The 16,482-nt window shown below is 57.5% G+C and overlaps 10 protein-coding genes across 10 annotated transcripts; 5 read left to right on the top strand and 5 right to left on the bottom strand.

The window, feature by feature from the left end:
* Window positions 1–89: 89 nt before the first annotated feature.
* Window positions 90–2,780, top strand: NIP1 (Translation initiation factor 3 subunit c; the record flags this gene model as incomplete). Its single annotated transcript, XM_056207436.1, has 1 exon — window positions 90–2,780. The coding sequence occupies one exon, from the start codon at window positions 90–92 to the stop codon at window positions 2,778–2,780; it is 2,691 nt and encodes an 896-aa protein (XP_056063411.1).
* Window positions 2,781–2,800: 20 nt separating this feature from the next.
* On the bottom strand, window positions 2,801–4,618 carry DBF4 (Cdc7p-Dbf4p kinase complex regulatory subunit; the record flags this gene model as incomplete). The annotated part of the gene is made up of 1 exon (XM_056207435.1): window positions 2,801–4,618. One exon carries the CDS (start codon window positions 4,616–4,618, stop codon window positions 2,801–2,803), a length of 1,818 nt encoding a protein of 605 aa, XP_056063410.1.
* A 171-nt stretch (window positions 4,619–4,789) lies between these two features.
* Window positions 4,790–5,530, top strand: MVES1_002608 (uncharacterized protein; the record flags this gene model as incomplete). The annotated part of the gene is made up of 2 exons (XM_056207434.1): window positions 4,790–4,794; window positions 4,861–5,530. The coding sequence occupies 2 exons, from the start codon at window positions 4,790–4,792 to the stop codon at window positions 5,528–5,530; spliced, it is 675 nt and encodes a 224-aa protein (XP_056063409.1).
* Window positions 5,531–5,573: 43 nt separating this feature from the next.
* Window positions 5,574–7,697, bottom strand: MVES1_002607 (NADPH--hemoprotein reductase; the record flags this gene model as incomplete). The annotated part of the gene is made up of 1 exon (XM_056207433.1): window positions 5,574–7,697. One exon carries the CDS (start codon window positions 7,695–7,697, stop codon window positions 5,574–5,576), a length of 2,124 nt encoding a protein of 707 aa, XP_056063408.1.
* A 155-nt stretch (window positions 7,698–7,852) lies between these two features.
* On the top strand, window positions 7,853–8,727 carry RAD10 (ssDNA endonuclease and repair protein rad10; the record flags this gene model as incomplete). Its single annotated transcript, XM_056207432.1, has 2 exons — window positions 7,853–8,064; window positions 8,091–8,727. The coding sequence occupies 2 exons, from the start codon at window positions 7,853–7,855 to the stop codon at window positions 8,725–8,727; spliced, it is 849 nt and encodes a 282-aa protein (XP_056063407.1).
* Window positions 8,728–8,742: 15 nt separating this feature from the next.
* NSA2 (Ribosome biogenesis protein) lies at window positions 8,743–9,531 on the bottom strand (the record flags this gene model as incomplete). The annotated part of the gene is made up of 1 exon (XM_056207431.1): window positions 8,743–9,531. One exon carries the CDS (start codon window positions 9,529–9,531, stop codon window positions 8,743–8,745), a length of 789 nt encoding a protein of 262 aa, XP_056063406.1.
* Window positions 9,532–9,631: 100 nt separating this feature from the next.
* MVES1_002604 (uncharacterized protein) lies at window positions 9,632–10,240 on the top strand (the record flags this gene model as incomplete). Its single annotated transcript, XM_056207430.1, has 1 exon — window positions 9,632–10,240. One exon carries the CDS (start codon window positions 9,632–9,634, stop codon window positions 10,238–10,240), a length of 609 nt encoding a protein of 202 aa, XP_056063405.1.
* Window positions 10,241–10,254: 14 nt separating this feature from the next.
* MVES1_002603 (uncharacterized protein) lies at window positions 10,255–11,403 on the bottom strand (the record flags this gene model as incomplete). Its single annotated transcript, XM_056207429.1, has 4 exons — window positions 10,255–10,877; window positions 10,903–11,093; window positions 11,122–11,191; window positions 11,217–11,403. 4 exons carry the CDS (start codon window positions 11,401–11,403, stop codon window positions 10,255–10,257), a joined length of 1,071 nt encoding a protein of 356 aa, XP_056063404.1.
* Window positions 11,404–11,477: 74 nt separating this feature from the next.
* Window positions 11,478–12,875, bottom strand: ESA1 (histone acetyltransferase; the record flags this gene model as incomplete). The annotated part of the gene is made up of 1 exon (XM_056207428.1): window positions 11,478–12,875. The coding sequence occupies one exon, from the start codon at window positions 12,873–12,875 to the stop codon at window positions 11,478–11,480; it is 1,398 nt and encodes a 465-aa protein (XP_056063403.1).
* Window positions 12,876–12,964: 89 nt separating this feature from the next.
* Window positions 12,965–16,468, top strand: prp10 (U2 snRNP component prp10; the record flags this gene model as incomplete). The annotated part of the gene is made up of 1 exon (XM_056207427.1): window positions 12,965–16,468. One exon carries the CDS (start codon window positions 12,965–12,967, stop codon window positions 16,466–16,468), a length of 3,504 nt encoding a protein of 1,167 aa, XP_056063402.1.
* Between the last annotated feature and the right edge of the window lie 14 nt (window positions 16,469–16,482).

The following is a 16,482-nucleotide window of genomic DNA, read 5'->3' as shown; positions in this document are numbered from 1 at the left end:
GGCCAAGCCCGGGTTAGTCACGTGGCACTCTCACGTGGCGGTCGCACGCAGAAAAAACGCGCGCTGGTGGGCTGCGCCGCAGGACCACGATGTCGAGCCGATTTTTCCGCGCGATCTCAGATTCGGAGTCCTCTTCTGAAGAGGAGGAGGAGCTTCTATCTGACGATGAGCAACAGCCGACAAAGGCCAAAGGCATCCAAATGAGCGACGACAGCGACGAATCTGACTCTGACGACGGCGACGACAGCGACAGCGACAGCGACAGCGAAGAGGAGAGTGAGATGAGTGACGACGGCGAGCCCAAGGCGCGCAAGCCCATGTCGCGCTTTATGCGTGATGCTGCGAGTGACAGTGAGAGTGAGGAAGATGCGCCAAAGATCATCAAGAGCGCCAAAGACAAGCGTCTTGATGAATTTGACACCATTATTCGCACCATTGAAAATGCGCAGCGCATCGACGACTGGCTGACGATCTCGAAAGAGTTTGATGCACTGTTGCGCTTGTGTACCCGCCAAAAGAAGCTCAACGAGCCTATTCCCCCTGTTTTTATCCGCTCCGTCGCTGCGCTTGACACCTTTCTGAACCAGACCGTGGCGAACAAAGACATGGTTAAGAAGATGAAAGGCCCGAATGCCAAGGCGATGAACGGCATGAAGCAAAAGATGAAGAAAACGGTCAAAGAGAACGAGACGGCTCTGCAGCAGTTCCGCGCGGACCCCGAGCACTACGACGAAAAAGTACAGGCCGCCCAAGCAGCGCCACTCGCGCCCACGCTGATGCCTACGACCAGTGCGAAACCAATGCCTATGGACCGAGAGCATGCGCTCCCCACTGAGCAGGAGACTGCCGACGACGAGTTCCAGACAGTTGGCCCTGGCGGCAAGGCGGCGATGACTTCCGACGCGCTCTTCAAGAACCTCGCCAGTATCCTCGAGGCGCGTGGCCGCAAAAGCACAGACAGGAGCGAGCAGATCAACACGCTGGTCAAGCTGCAAGGCGCCGCGCATACTCCTTACCAATCTCTGCGCGTCCTCTTGGCTCTCATGGCCGCACGGTTCGACTACAGCGCCTCTGCGAACGCGTTTATGCCAGCTGAAATGTGGGTGCAGGCGCGTGACGAGCTGAATGCGCTGCTCAACCTCTTGTCGGAGAACAAAGAGTATATTGTGCTGGAAGAGACGGAAGACTACGACGACCAAGTCGAGCGCCGCCCCAACGAAAATGGCGAAGGTCTTTTTGTTCCTGTGCGCGGCAGTGTAATCAGCTTTGTCGACCGCCTCGAGGATGAGTTCATCAAGAGCCTGCAAAACGTTGATCCCCACACGACCGAGTACGTCGAGCGTCTGGGCGACGAAAAGATTTTGTACCAAATTATTGTGCGCGGCCAGAGCTACTTTGAGACAGTCATGACGCAGCCCTTGCCGGAAAAGGTCAAAAACATTGTCTCCGAGTCTTTGCGCCGCTGTGTGATGCGCCGCCTGGAGCACATCTACTCGAAGCAGGACGTCATCATCCTTGCCCTCGAGACTGCGAACCAGGAGGCGCAGCCAAACCTTGTGCCTTCGCGCATTACGCCCTCTTTCGAGGAGGTGTGCAACAAGCAAGATGGCCCGACGCTCCTTATTCATACACTCAGTGTCTACCTATACAAGCGCTCCGAAGTCAGCGGCGAGCGCCAACGCACGCGGGCCATGCTCTGCCATGTCTACCACCATGCGCTGCACGCCAGCTACCACATCGGGCGCGACTTTTTCCTCATGAGCCGCCTTGCGGAGTCGATCCACCTCGCCGATGCCGCCACCCAGATCCTGTACAACCGCGTCGTGGTGCAGCTGGGTCTCTGTGCCTTCCGTGTGGGCCTCATTCGCGAGTGCCACGCCGCTTTGCAGGAGATCTTTGCGGCGGGCCGTGTCAAGGAGCTATTGGGCCAAGGCGTCTCCAAAGTCTCCTTGTACAACACAGCCACTGCCGAGCAGGAGAAGATGGACCGTCAGCGCCAACTGCCCTTCCACATGCACATTAATCTCGAGCTGCTCGAGTGTGTGTACCTTGTCGCAAGCATGCTCCTCGAAGTGCCCAACATGGCCTCGGCGGGCTCCGACCCCGAGCTCCGCAAAAAAACCATTTCGCGCCCTTTCCGTCGCATGCTGGACTACACAGACCGTCTCGTGTTCACTGCCCCCCCCGAGAATACGCGCGACCATGTGATGCAAGCGAGCAAAGCGCTGCAGAACGGCGAGTGGAAGATGTGCATTGAGCTCATCCGCGCCATCAAGATCTGGAAGCTGATCCCCGATCGCGAGCAGGTGCTGGAGAAGCTCGCGCGCCACATCCAAGAAGAGGGTCTGCGCACGTACCTGTTCAACTTTGGTCCCCACTACGACTCACTCTCCCTGTCTCTCCTCGTCGACACCTTTGAGCTTGGCAAGGATATGGTGCGCTCGATTGTCAGTCGCATGATCTGGAACGACGAGCTGGCGGCGACGCTGGATCCCATCCACGACGTGGTGGTGTTCCAGCGCATGGAGGTGAACAAGGTCCAGCAGCTCGCGCTGTCCATGGCGGACCGTGCAAACGCAATGCTCGAGCAGAACGAGTGGCTCTTGGACTCCAAGCTTGGCGATACACGCTCCGGCGGAAACGGCGGCGCGAGTGCGAATGCGTTCGGCGACGCGAATACAGACAGAGACGCTGGCCAAAACAGGCGCGATCATCGCCGCAAAGGCCGTGGGCGTGGCCATGTGCAGTTGCAGTCGCAGCCTCTGGGGCAAAAAGTATAGCGTTTGTAGACATCAAGTCACTACGGCTGGGTATCGCTGTGGTATGATTGCAAAGCGCAGTGGCTCTCTGGAAGGTAGTGCGCAAGCGTTGCAAACGGATCATAGGTGCTCGAGGACGCTGCGTCGGAAAAAGACGCGTGCTGCGCTGCATGCCAAGCCGACTCGTCGAGCATCGCTTGGCGTCCCTCCCACGCCTCGCTCGGCGTGCGCTGGATGCGCTGCAGCAGCTCGTCCAGCGCGACAAAGTTTCCCTCGTCCAACGCGTACTTTCTGTGGCGTCTACTGCGCAAGTGCTCATCGAAATCCTCGTAGCGGCACCGGCAGTTCTCGCAGTGGCCAGGGCGCTTCTCGCGGGGGCGTTTGGGAAGTGCGAGCGGCGTGTTGGTGCTGCGCGAGCGTCTAAGCGGCGCTCGTTCTTCGCGGTCCAGCGTAAGCATGCGGCTCACCACAGCGCCTTGTGTCTCTGTTCCAGGCGCGCGAAGGCCGAGCGGTGTATGCATGCGGCGGTTCAGTTCCGCCACGCGCTTGTCCTGCAGCACACCGCTGGGATTTCCCGTTTGGCTGTGCAGTGTGGCGGACGTGGTGGAGGCAACGGCGGATGCGAGCGCAATGCTATTGTCCGACGCCATGAGATTCGGCGTGCCAGGCCCAACAGACGACTCGCGAGGATCTCGGCACATCTGCGCTGAATTCAGCGATGCGGCGCGCCGCAAGGTATGCGTTGTGCGCAGCATCGGCGCTTCGTTGCGCGCCAAGCGCCCCCGTTCCTTCGGCTTAACGTAGGCAAAGAGCCCGCGCCCTTCGGTGCTGCCAAACAAGACGGGCCACGGCGCAGGTTTGTGCGTTGCTTCGTGTGCCATGCAGTCGTACTCGGCCATCGCCACGGGCCGATGCTCGCTCGTCGCGTCGGTGACCAGTACATAGTATGCATTCTTGCCAAAGTAGTGAAAATCGTTGCGCAGGGCCAGTGGATCGCGCTCGGTTGTCCCGTGTAGCTTTTCCTGGTGCAGCATCTGAGAGAGGTCGCGCGGAATTTCTTCTTCGCCTGCCGGCGCCTCGAGCAGTAGGGAAAGGATGTTTTCGAGTTTGTCCTGCCGCCAAATTCTCATGCCAAAGTGCTGTGCCTTGGACAGCAAGTCGCTTGCAGGAAGCAACAGGCCGCTCTCGTCGAGGGGGTTGCGGTCCGAATGTAGAGGCACTGCGCTGTGCACATGTTTGGACGGCGTCAAGACGCGCGTCGGCACGACTCCGGCATTTGTTGTTGGCGTGCGCGCCGCGGCGGGATCATTCTCCTTCTTGCGCTCCACGCTGCGCGCAGCTGGGATGGGCCGCGTCGTTACGACGTGTGTTACACTGCGCGAAAAGAAATCTTCCACGACGCCGCCCAGCTGTGTGATTTGCGCACAAAGCACTTTTTTCTGCCCCTCCTCGATTTGGTCCAGATAGAAGACAAGCTTTGGAAATGCACGCGAGAATGCGGTGCGCCATTGCTGCTGCGTTTGCGCTTTTTGGCTGTCGCGCTGGTACCTTTCCTCGCGGCTCATACGCGTCGCATGATCAATCCGCTTGGTGGTTGATGGGATCGCAACGCGCGTCTCGTCAGGATTTGCAGCGCGTCCATACGTCGCATCCTGCTTGTACAGCACCCTGCTCTGCTTTCCGCTCGCGTACGCCGGCACATTCCGAACGTGCACTTCATCAGCAGGGACCGCTCGTTTCTGCGGCGGCGTGCCAAACACATGCTCATGCTTCTCAGACGCATCTGGATCCGTATGCTCATATGTGTTCTTCACCCGCAGCGGTGTCCGAAGAAACGGCCGCGGCGTCGCGCGTGACATACGCCTTCAACGGTGCGGTACAAGCCGAGGTGTGTTGCGCGCGCGCGTTAGGATGCATGGAGGTGTGTATAAAATACACGCGCGATGACTAACCACTCACCACCGTGCGGCGCATCGTGCTTGAACAAGAGGCGCTGGCCCGGCGCTGGGCGATGGCGTTGCGGAAGTATTATGCGGTATGTAAAGGGAGAAAGGCAGGCGTATACAATACGTGGTATGTTGCGCGGCTGAGCTAAGTGCAGGGATGAATGCAAGGCGCAGGTACTTGGGTATCCCAACAGTGTGTTCAAATCGTTTGCCGTGTACGACGAAGCGGTCGCGTTTTCGCAGGGCGCATCATCTCACTCCGCAAAGCGCAAAATTTCCGATGCAGCCGTGCCGGCCCAAAAGCTGGCGCGCATCGAAGCGCCGTTTGATGGACTCACGGTCTACACCGACGGATCGTCGCGCGGAAATGGACGTCTTGGCGCCCGCGCAGGCTACGGCGTGTACTGGGACGATCCCGAATACCACCACTTGAATGTGAGTCGAAGGCTGGATGGGGAGGTGCAGACAAATAACCGCGCCGAGCTTACTGCGATTCTGACGGCGGTAGAAGCGTGCCCTGTGCCAAGCAAGCCGCTCCGCATCTTTACTGATAGCCAGTACGCGCTGAATGGTACGACTGTTTATACACTCACACCAGCAATCACCAAATGGATGCCGCAGTGGCGCAAGAATAACTGGAAAACGAGTACGGGAAGCCAAGTACAGAACAAGGCGTTGCTGCTCGCACTCGACGCCGCGTTCCTCGCACGCCCCGTCCGGCCACTGCTTGTGCATGTTCGCGCACATGCAGGCACGCGAGGCAACGAAATGGCCGACGCTTTGGCGAACAAAGGCGCGATGCTGCCTGCTACAGACGGGCAGTAGTGTAGTGTACGTATTGAATGCAAGATGCTATTTTGTCGTGCCACTATGACCAAACGTCAAGCAACAGGCGGCCGCGTTCCTTGAGTTTTTTCAGCTCGGCGTGGCCATCTTGCGCGTCGATGCCTTTGGATTCAACAAGGATGCGCTCCAACACCGCCTCGACGTCTTGCGCCATGCCCTTGCCTTCGCCACAAATGTAAAAGTAGCCATTCTTGTTGAGCATGGCGTCGGCGATCCCAGCGCGGTCCTCCCAAATCAAGTCCTGCACGTACTTCTTCGAACCGTCCTCCTTAAACACTTCGCGCGAGAAGGAGACACGGAGCTTGAGCTTGTCGTCCAGCTGCTTTTGGTAATCGGGCCACTCGTCCGAGTACAAAAAGTCTTCGTTGTTGCGCCGGCAGCCATAGTAGAGCGTAATGTCTGCCCAGTCGCGGAGCGCATCGGGGCCAAGCTTCTCCTTGGTTTTGATCGCAGTCCCGACACGGTCCTGAACAAAGGAGCGGAAAGGCGCGACGCCTGTGCCAGGGCCGACCATGATGATCGGCACCTTGGTGCTGGTAGGGAGACGGAACGTGGAGCGGCGCACGCTGATCGGCACGCGGTACTTTTCCTGGTCCACATACTTGCGGCGCGGGCCGTCCAGATGGTATATAGGCGTGCCGTAACGTGGGTCGCCTAGCTGTGGTGCTTCATTGTTCTGCTTCATCTTGAGCGCACTAACAAAGTTGGACGCAAGGCCGTACAGGTCACTGCCCTGCTCGTTCTGGAAGCGGAGGGCAACAGTGGTGATATCAATCTTGTTCGGAAACAGCTTGGGGCTGGAAGAGATCGAGTAGTAGCGTGGCGCTAGGCGCGGCAAGCTGGAAATCACGCGGTCAAACGAAACCTGCCAGGGAGTCGAGGAGGCAACATCCTGGCTCAGCATGGAATCGCCAGCGACCATCTGCAACACCTCGCCAATTCGTAGACCTTGGGCGGCAACAGTGGACATGAAGAGGTCCTTGTCTTTGCTGAGCTGTTGCAGCTTTTCATGAGCGGCCTCATTCGGCGCGTGATGGACAAATGCGGCAAGCGATTGGCGGCTTGCCAAGCCACTCACGTCGAGATAGTAACGGAAAATGGCCTCGTAGGTGGTCGGTTGGGGGAACGGCACCTTGGCAATCGCAGGGTCGAGCGATTTAATGGAAATGGGCTGGTGGCGCTTGCTGCTGAGGCCAAGCACGGCCAAGATGCGCTCTACCTGCGGCTCGGCATTGACCGGCCACACCGCAACATGGTCGCCGTGCTGGTACGTGACGCCAGAGTCGCTGATATCAAACTCCATGTGCACACAGGAGCGGTCTGCAGTGCCGTCCACAAAAAGTTCGCGCGCCTCGGTCACCAGCGCAGCAAACGGATTCTTTGCATCGTGGCCGCCTTTGACGCTGTTAAGGGCGCGGGGGTGGTGCTCGCCTTCGAACACAGCCTTTGGGTTGTATTCTTCCAGTTCCGTCACGGCATAGTCGGAAATTTCGCCAGTGGCACCTTCTTCGAGACCCATGTGCGCGGCAAGTGCCTCAAACATGGGGTCTTTCCAGGCCAAGTAGTCCTCGTCAATGTTTGTATCATCGTCGCCCATGCCGACTTCGCCAACACGGTTAGCACCGAGCTCCCGCAAGCGGCTATCCAGCTGCTTGATCGTCTCGTTGTAAAGCTCGTAGGTCTTGTTCCCCAGGCCTAATGCGACATAGTTCACGTTCGATAGGTTGTCGCCGTTGGAGAACGCAACATCGGAAGACTGGAGGAAATCCATAAACTGCACCGCATTGTCTGTGGGCTCACCTTCACCGTACGTCGCCATGACAAACACGGCGACGCAGTCGTCCGGCAGCTGGTCCAACTTTTCCATTTCTTCATTCTCGAAATCCAGCACGAGCGACGAGACGCCGTAGCGTTCCTTGGCCTCGCGCGCGATATGGATTGCAAACCCTTCCGCCGTACCGGTCTGCGAACCGTAAAATACAACGATCCGACGTTTCTGCTGGACGAGACGTTGAATAAAATCATCTTCGTCATTTTCCGGCTGGACCTCTTCTTCCTTCTTGCTGCTAATGAGGAGGCCCTGCAGAAAGTAGACAGATACCAAACCTATCACTGCAGCCAACACAATAGTGAGAATCCCCGGCATTGTAAAGCTGACCCAAAATTGCAAGAAAATATCGAGATAGGAAGGATAGATCTGCGTATGCAGGAGGGGACGTGTAAAGATGCAAGGCGCTGGTCCCGTGAAAAATCACGCGACTCGCTGCACCGAAATGTGGAGGCACGCGGTGCTGCTGCGCCATGGAGGACACGGGGGAGACAGGCACCGATCGACAGCGGGCACGGCCGCACCCATTGATCCGCGGCGCGCAAACCTCTTCTGCATCCATCTTGGTGAACAGCTGCCAGCGCGGCAACCCCATTTTACAGCATATTAAAGGCGTGCCATGGGAGTATGCAGACATTGTTCCAGATTACCAGGTGGGGGTGTCGAATGGCGTGCTTTTCCTAAGGTACGGTACACTTGCGCTAATAACAGCCTTCGGTACCATCGCTTGCATCCTGAATATATCCATACGCGCATACAGCGGCTTGCACGTATGTACACGCTTCGCGTGCTTTTAATCCTGTGTGATGTGGTACGTCCCAGCGAAGCGCTCACACAGACGGATCACCAGGCCGCAATCAAGGAGCTAACGAGAATCGCGCTCGTAAATCGCATGGTCATTATCGTTGCATGGAGTCCAGAGGAAGCGGGGCGATATTTGGAGGTGTATAAAGCGTTTGAGCAGACGCCGCCCGACACGATTCGTGCGCGCGTGCAGGACAGCTACATGAGCCAACTGACCGCGACGCTCACAAACGTGCGTGGTATCAACAAGACGGATGTGATGACCTTGGCGTCGCACGTAGGGTCGCTGGAGCAAATTACTGACGCACCCCCCGAAAAGCTGATGATGCTCCCGGGCCTGGGCGACGTAAAAGTACAAAACCTGCAGCGCGCATTCCAACAGCCGTTTCGTGCAGACGGTTTGAAAGGCGCGCCGCCAAAAGAGACGCCTGCACCGCCCCAAGATACCACTTTCTCTATGGACAACTTGCCGCCCAACTTTGAATCGCTGCCGGAAGAGGAGCAGCTGCGCATCGCAATGGAACTCAGTATCGAGGGAATGTAATTCACTATAGTACAATCAAGAAGACATGAGCAGCACACCATTAACACAGCCGTCATTCTCGGGGTTGTTGGTTACTTGTGCGTATTTGCCCCACACGACTTTGCCGCCAGACGTCACCATACCAAGGTCAGACACGTTCACTTCGATGATAGTCCCTTTGGTGAGTACGCCCAGCTGCGTGTACATCGGTGATTGAGGATTCTTTTTCACACCAATGATCGGCAGTTGAAAGGTGGCTTTCAGGTCGGGGTGTGTAATGTGTGCCTTTTTGAAGCGCAGGCCCGTGGGGCGGATAAAACGCTCCAACTTGGGCGGCTTGCGTGTGAAGTTGTCGCCGACAAAGGTCGCCTTGGTCACCATTCGCTTCCAGCCATTCTGCTTGCGCTTGCCGGTCTTGACCACCTTGAATGCCTCATTCTCTGCAATACCACGCACCTGTGGGAGTGGCACGCTGTACCGCGCTGCCTTATCTTTGCGGCGTTCCTTGACGGCAGACGAGAGCGCCTTGGCATCCTTTTGTCCTTCACGGTCAAGCAGGTATGCAGGCAATGCAGTATCTGGAGCGCTCGGGGGTGTTGATTTCTTCACATCGCGCTCCTCGTGCTGCTTGAGCGTCTTCTTCATCTGGATCTTTTCCGCCCGGCGCTTCTTGTTCAGCATCTTGGCCTTGAGACCAAACGTCTTTTGCGCCACGGCCGAAGCGTGATGCGCCTCGCGTGCCTCGCGCTTCCGCTTCCGCTCCTCATGATCAAGACGCCTACCATGGCGCTTGATGTGCTCTTCGATATACTCGTTCTGAGGCATGGCGACCGATCGTGGAGCAGCAAGCGCGCCCGCGAAAAAAAATGTGGCGCCGTGCTGAGTAAGCGTGTCCGTGTTGTGGCGCGGCCTACGCGGTACGATCATGGGCGCGGAATGGCTAGCAGCATTCGGTACGGGCGGCCTGCCCGGCGAGCCTTCGTTGATGGAGGAGCTGGATATCAATCTTCCTCACATCCGCGATAAGTCGCTCGCGGTGCTAAACCCATTCCACCGGTTCTCGCCGGACCACGCAAAAGATGCACACATGATGGACGACACGGACTTGGCCGGCCCCTTGCTCTTCTGTTTCGTATTCGGCATGCTTCTTTTGCTTGCAGGAAAGTCTCAGTTTGGCTACGTGTATGGTGTAGGCCTGATGGGGGTCGCGTCCATTTATATTTTGCTCAACATGATGTCGACCGGCGGTATTGACGCAACGTGCGTTACCAGCGTGCTTGGCTACTGTATGCTGCCATTGTGCCTGCTGGGTGCGATCAATGTGTTTCTGCGCCTCAACAGTGTGTTTGGCTACATTGTCACGCCGCTTTTCATCCTCTGGTGCTGCACATCCGCTTCCGGCATATTTGTATCGATTCTTGGGATGCACAACCAGCGTTTCCTTGTCGCCTACCCAGTGGGGCTCTTTTACGCGTGTTTTGCCATGCTCAGTGTGTTTGATGCCGGTACGGGCAAACATGCGGGCACAAAATGAACTTATATACCCGTCTATAGTCCCAATGCGCGACCCACGCCTTGTAGCACTGCGCCGCTCGTCAATCCAATCCGCGTGTCCACGATACTATCCACGCGTGTTGGGCCGCGATTCACCAGCACCACAGGCTTTCCGGAGTCGGCCGTGTCCTTCACCAGACGGAACGCCGAGTGCGTGGCGAGCGTGGTGCCGAGGATCAGGAGTGCGTCGGAGCTTGCTATGCAAGCCTCGGCGTCGCGCTTCACAGACGCGCGTATGTTCTCCCCAAAAAACACTACATCCGGCTTCAGGATGCCGCCACAACTGGGACACGCAGGGTAATAAAAGTTGTTGTACTCCACGCCGTCCAGCTGGACGTCGCCATCGGGGTTGCGGCGCAGGTGCAAGCCAGGCTCTTTCTCCAGCCGCTTGGCCCACATTTCCCAGTCGGGGTTCTGCACAGCGAAATAGTCTTGCAGTGCATCGCGCGCCGCGACGAATCCGCATCCACTCTGTGCGTCGGGCGTGTGCAAGTGACGGGTATAGAAGCGGTCGATGGGACCAAACGCACGCGTGGAATGCACATCCCACCATGCTTCGTCGTTATGCTTAAATTCACCGTCGCCACGGCCAATACACCGCACTTCGGATAACGAGCCTGCGGTCAGCCTTGGCGTGCGTACCGTGCAATTCCACAATGGGCGCGGCGGGTGCGTACGTCCACGCTGCGTGGTGAAGCCGATCGACATTCTGTGTAATAAGCCGGTGAACGATTCCTTGTTGCATCAGCCTTGCAATCGCATCGTGCGTGCTATTCGGCGCTGCCATACGCAGTGGAGGATAACCAAGGAACGAGCGCGCCCAGTAACGACGTCTGTGATGAGCCAGCAGCGATAGCTCACCGTTTCGCATCTCCAAACGCGGTGGTATTCGCAAACTCGTGATAAAAGATGGGTCTGTACCCCGGATTTACTGTGTGAGCAAGCAGAACACGTACAATACATCCCATTCTCGCCACGGTACGATTTGATTCCGCTATCGACAGAGACACCCGCGCCAGTGATGACGACAGGTTTTTTGCTGTTACGCAACAGCGCTGTAACGCGGTCCACAGCAGCGGCTAGCTCTGTCACATTCGGTGTGTGCGCTTGCGTGTTTGGCAGCGCAGGTATCGACACGCGCATCGAGTGGAGGCAACATGGCGTGCAGCCTTGTGGAGGAGTGGCAATGTGCATTCCAACTATGGTACAGTGTGTGTCTACCAGCCAAACCGGAGCTGATCGCGCGTAAACACGGGCGGTTTCCAATTTAGCTGCTCCGGCTGGATTCGCCGACGTTTCTTTTTCGTCTGGCGTTCGTGCTTCTCCATCACCGCGTCCGAAAGTACGAGGTAGTGTTTCCCCTGGTACTGCTTCAGCATATTCAGTGCTTGCAGCGTCTGCAGAACATCTGCGTGCAAAATAGACGTCTTGCTTGCGATATCGTCAATGCTGATCTCGTCCTCCGTCTTAAGCAGCAGATCCACAATTGTCTCTGTCCAGTATGCGCGGTAGCCCAGCAGTCCCAGATCCGAAAGCGGCTTCTCTGGACTTCCCAGCTTGCCCTCGCGCTTTGAAAGTTCGTAGGAAAACTCGATCAGCAAGCGTCCAAACCCGCTGCGTTGGTGCTGTGGCAAGGTCAAAATGCAAGCGACATTATACCCCTCGGCGCTTTCTTTCTCCTTGGAAAAGTACCCGATCATGTGGCACCCCGCATTGTCTCGTTGGCACATGACATAGTACATAAATGGATCCACATCGTAGTAGAGTGTCTTGTGGTCCAAAAAGCATTTGCTCAAGAGGCACAGATTGCGGCACCACGTCTTTTGCCGCCGCCCATCGATCTCAAAGAAGCTGATATCCTCGCTGCGATAGATCTCGTTGCCTGGAGGGTACAGCATCGCACATTTGCGCCGGTGCCTGCTCAGCAAGTACTCGGAGGGAAAGTAGGAGAGGCACATCTCGCACAGGTACAAACACTCTGAGTGCGCATACTCGACTGGGTACGGGCTAAAATACCACGACTCCACCTGGTGCTTCCCCATCTGGATCATATTCAAGTTTTTCACGCGCGACACTTCGTTCGAGCATTGCGTCATGGAGCCCGAAGTGCGCAGCTTCTCCACTTCCTTCTCTTTGCTGAACGACTCTTCCACCTTCTCGTCCTGCATCTCGCCATCCGCTGCGGCACTGTTCTGCACCCCCGGAATAGACCGCACGCCCTGCACGACTTTGCGCTTCGTCTGCTTTGTCGCCGCAGACGGTTCTGGCGGCTTGGGCCATTGCATGTCACGCGAGAGAAGAATACGTGCTGAAGACACCCACTCGTCCAGGCGCTTGTTAAATTCGCAGTAATGTACATAAAAATCAATCTCTGGTGCATCCTCCTCTAGCTCCTCCCCTTTTTCTTGCATTTTCTGCAGGAGATGCAGCCTGTTTTGCCGCTTTTCGCGTATCGACAGCACCTCGGCCTGCCGCTGCTCGACATCGCCATTGTCGGGGTTCGTCTTTTCCACGTACACCCTTGCACCTACCGTGATTTGCTCTAGCGTATACGTGCCGCCCGCACTAATCTTGGGCGGCTCCGCATCGCCCGCGGTATTCGCTTTCGGCGCCATCAAGTTGCCACTGGCGGCGCGTCGCGCTCACAAAATTGTCACGTGATATAAAAGTGGCGTCCTGCGCCGGCGCACAGTGCGACGCTACCATGTCGAGCGAAATGGAAGCCGACGAGATCCGCCGGCTCCAAGCAGACCGCAAGGCACGGCAATTTGCGCCTGCTGGAGACGGTGAGCGTGAAGATGTGGTGCTGGATTTGCGGCCTCGGCGCACGGAATACGTCGCGTCGTTGCCCGTCGGCGACGAGGACGACCACGTCGAACGTGCAAACCCGCTAGACGCGTTCTCAGCGCCGCAACACTTGCTGAACGAGTTTTCAGACGATAGCTATGACCCCCTTGCCGAGCGCGCAGCTTCGCACCAAATTGCATCGCGGCAGTCCGACTACCATAAGCGCCGCTTCCAACGCGACCTTGGCGCAGAAGCACAGCGCGATCCGTTTTCGGGACGCGGAGGCGAGGAAGAGGGGTACCGAGATGCAATGCGCCGTACGAACATTGAGCGGGAAGAAGACCGTGTACGCCGCTTGGTTCAGGACAAAGAAAAGGCCGTGGAGCGTGGAGAAGCGCCAGAAAAAGAGGAAAAGAGCGCCTTGGAGGGCGACGTAACGCCGCCCATGACAGCAGTGGATGCAACGCCCCGTGTGGAGCGCAAGCGCCGCTGGGATGTAGGTCCTTGCGAAGAAGAGGCCGCGCCAGAGCCGCCGAAAAAACCGCGCTCGCGCTGGGACCAAGGGCCTGCAGAGGAAATTGAGAGCAAGTCAGCTCGTTCTCGGTGGGACGAGACGCCCGCGGAACCGGCACCGCAAACGCCAGTAGCGCGCCCCACCAGTGCGCGTCGCTATATCACCGACGAGGAGCTGAACATGATTCTCCCAACAGAAGGCTACACCATTGTCCCCCCACCACCCGGCTACGAGCCCATCCGCACGCCCGCGCAAAAGCTCATGGATGCGCCCGACGCAGAAGCTGGCTTTGTGATGCACGACGATAACGGTATGCCTACTGCCGTTGGCGATATGATTGTGGATCTTCCTACCGATGTGCCCGGCATTGGCCAGCTTGCGTTTATGAAACCAGAAGACCAAAGCTACTTTAAAAGAGTGCTTGAAGAGGACGGCGAAGAGCGCCTTCCCAAGTCAGAGCGCAACGAGCGGTTAATCATGCGCCTTTTGCTCAAAATCAAGAACGGCACGCCGCCGATGCGCAAGCAGGCACTCCGCCAAATTGCAGACAGCGCCCGCGATCTCGGAGCCGGTCCGCTGTTCGACAAGATTTTGCCGCTGCTCATGGAGCGCAGCTTGGAGGACCAGGAGCGCCATTTGCTAGTCAAGGTCGTCGACCGCATCCTGTACAAACTCGACGATCTTGTGCGCCCCTACGTGCATCGTATCCTGGTCGTGATTGAGCCGCTTTTGATTGACGAAGACTACTATGTGCGCATCGAGGGCCGCGAGATTATCAGCAACCTTGCCAAGGCTGCTGGCCTCGCACACATGATCAGCACCATGCGTCCGGATATCGACCACCCCGACGAGTACGTGCGAAACACCACCGCGCGTGCTTTGGCCGTCGTCGGCACCGCATTGGGCATTCCTGCCATTTTGCCCTTCCTCCGCGCCGTGTGCCGCTCAAAAAAGAGCTGGCAGGCGCGGCATACCGCGATTCGTGTCGTGCAGCAGACCGCCATTCTCATGGGCGTGGGTGTATTGCCCCATCTGCGTGCGTTGGTCGACAGCATCGGGAAAGGGCTGGAGGACGAGCAGCAGAAAGTGAAGACGATGACGGCGCTGGCGCTTTCTGCGCTCGCCGAATCGTGTGCGCCGTATGGAATCGAGAGCTTCGAGAACGTGCTCAAGCCGCTCTGGCTTGGGATCCGGCAGCACCGCGGTCGGAGTCTTGCTGCGTTCCTCAAAGCCATCGGCTTTATCATCCCCCTGATGGATGTTGACAGCACACTTTACTTTGTCAAGGAAATCACGCCCACGCTTCTGCGCGAGTTTGCCAGTGCCGACGACGATATGCGCCGCATCGTGCTCAAAGTCGTGAAGCAGTGTGCATCAACGGACGGTGTTACGGGCGCGTATTTGCGCGAGGAAATGCTGCCAGAGTACCTGAAGCATTTTTGGGTGCGTCGCATGGCGCTCGACCGGCGCAATTTGCGTGAAGTTGTGGAGACCACAGCTGAACTCGCGCAAAAGGTTGGCGTGAGCAATATTGTTGGGCGCCTGGTCCACTTTCTCAAGGACGACAGCGAGCCCTTCCGGCGCATGGCGATGGAAACGATCCAGAAAGTCGTTGCGTCGCTCGGCGCGGCGGATATTGACGAGCGCCTCGAAGTCCAGTTGATCGACGGGATGATTTACGCGTTCCAGGAGCAGACCATGGAAGACCATGTCATGCTGGACGGACTTGGGACCATTGCAAATGCGCTGGGTATGCGCATCAAGCCGTACCTGACCCAGATGGTCTCCACCATTCTCTGGCGCCTCAACAACAAGAACGCCAAGACACGGCAGCAGGCAGCGGACCTGACCACGAAACTCGCCGTGGTCATCAAGCAGTGTGGCGAAGATGCGCTCCTCTCGAACCTTGGCGTTGTCCTCTTTGAGCAGCTTGGCGAAGAGTTTCCCGAAGTGCTGGCGAGCATCATCAGTGCCGAGAGTGCGATTGCCAATGTCGTCGGCATGACGCAAATGAATCCCCCCGTCAAGGACTTGCTTCCCCGCATGACGCCCATTCTGCGCAACAGGCATGAGCGTGTGCAGGAAGCGAGCATCAACCTCATCGGTCGCATCGCGGACCGCGGCGCCGAGTTTGTAAGTGCGCGCGAGTGGATGCGAATCTGTTTCGAGCTGCTCGACCTGCTCAAGGCGCACAAGAAAGCAATCCGCCGCGCCGCGGTGAACAGTTTCGGGTACATTGCCAAGGCGATTGGGCCGCAGGACGTACTGCAAGTGCTGCTGACCAACCTCCGCGTACAGGAGCGCCAGAGCCGTGTCTGCTCGACGGTTGCCATCGCCATCGTCGCCGAGACGTGCGGCCCTTTTACCTGCCTTCCCGCGATTTTGAACGAGTACAGGACGCCCGAAGTAAACGTACAGCATGGATGCCTCAAGGCTTTGGGCTGGGTATTTGAGTACATCGGCGAGATGAGCAAGGATTATGTGTACAGCGTTGTGACGCTCCTGGACGATGCGCTCACCGATCGAGACACGGTGCACCGCCAAACCGCATCGAGTATCGTAAAGCACCTCGCGCTCGGCACGGCGGGAATGGGCCAGGAAGACAGCATGCACCATCTCCTCAACCTCGTCTGGCCCAACATTTTCGAAACGAGTCCTCACGTTATCAACTCTGTCATGGAAGCCGTGGAAGCGATGCGTGTCAACATTGGCCCTGGCGCCTTGCTGTACCACACCCTCCAAGGCCTTTTTCACCCCGCGCGCAAGGTGCGCGAGATCTACGTGCGCACCTACAACACAAACTACCTCGGCGCCCAAGACGCCCTCGTCCCTTTTTATCCAAATCTCTCCGCGTTTAATGACGAGCGCAACGACTATACACGCCATGATTTAGCCGCCTTTTTGTAGCGTGACCTTACGAA

The sequence above is a fragment of the Malassezia vespertilionis genome, chromosome 5, assembly GCF_029542925.1.
Source record: "Malassezia vespertilionis chromosome 5, complete sequence".
NCBI classification, from domain to species: domain Eukaryota; kingdom Fungi; phylum Basidiomycota; class Malasseziomycetes; order Malasseziales; family Malasseziaceae; genus Malassezia; species Malassezia vespertilionis.
Note: the sequence above shows the minus strand (reverse complement) of the source record. Positions and strands in the feature narration are given on the sequence as shown.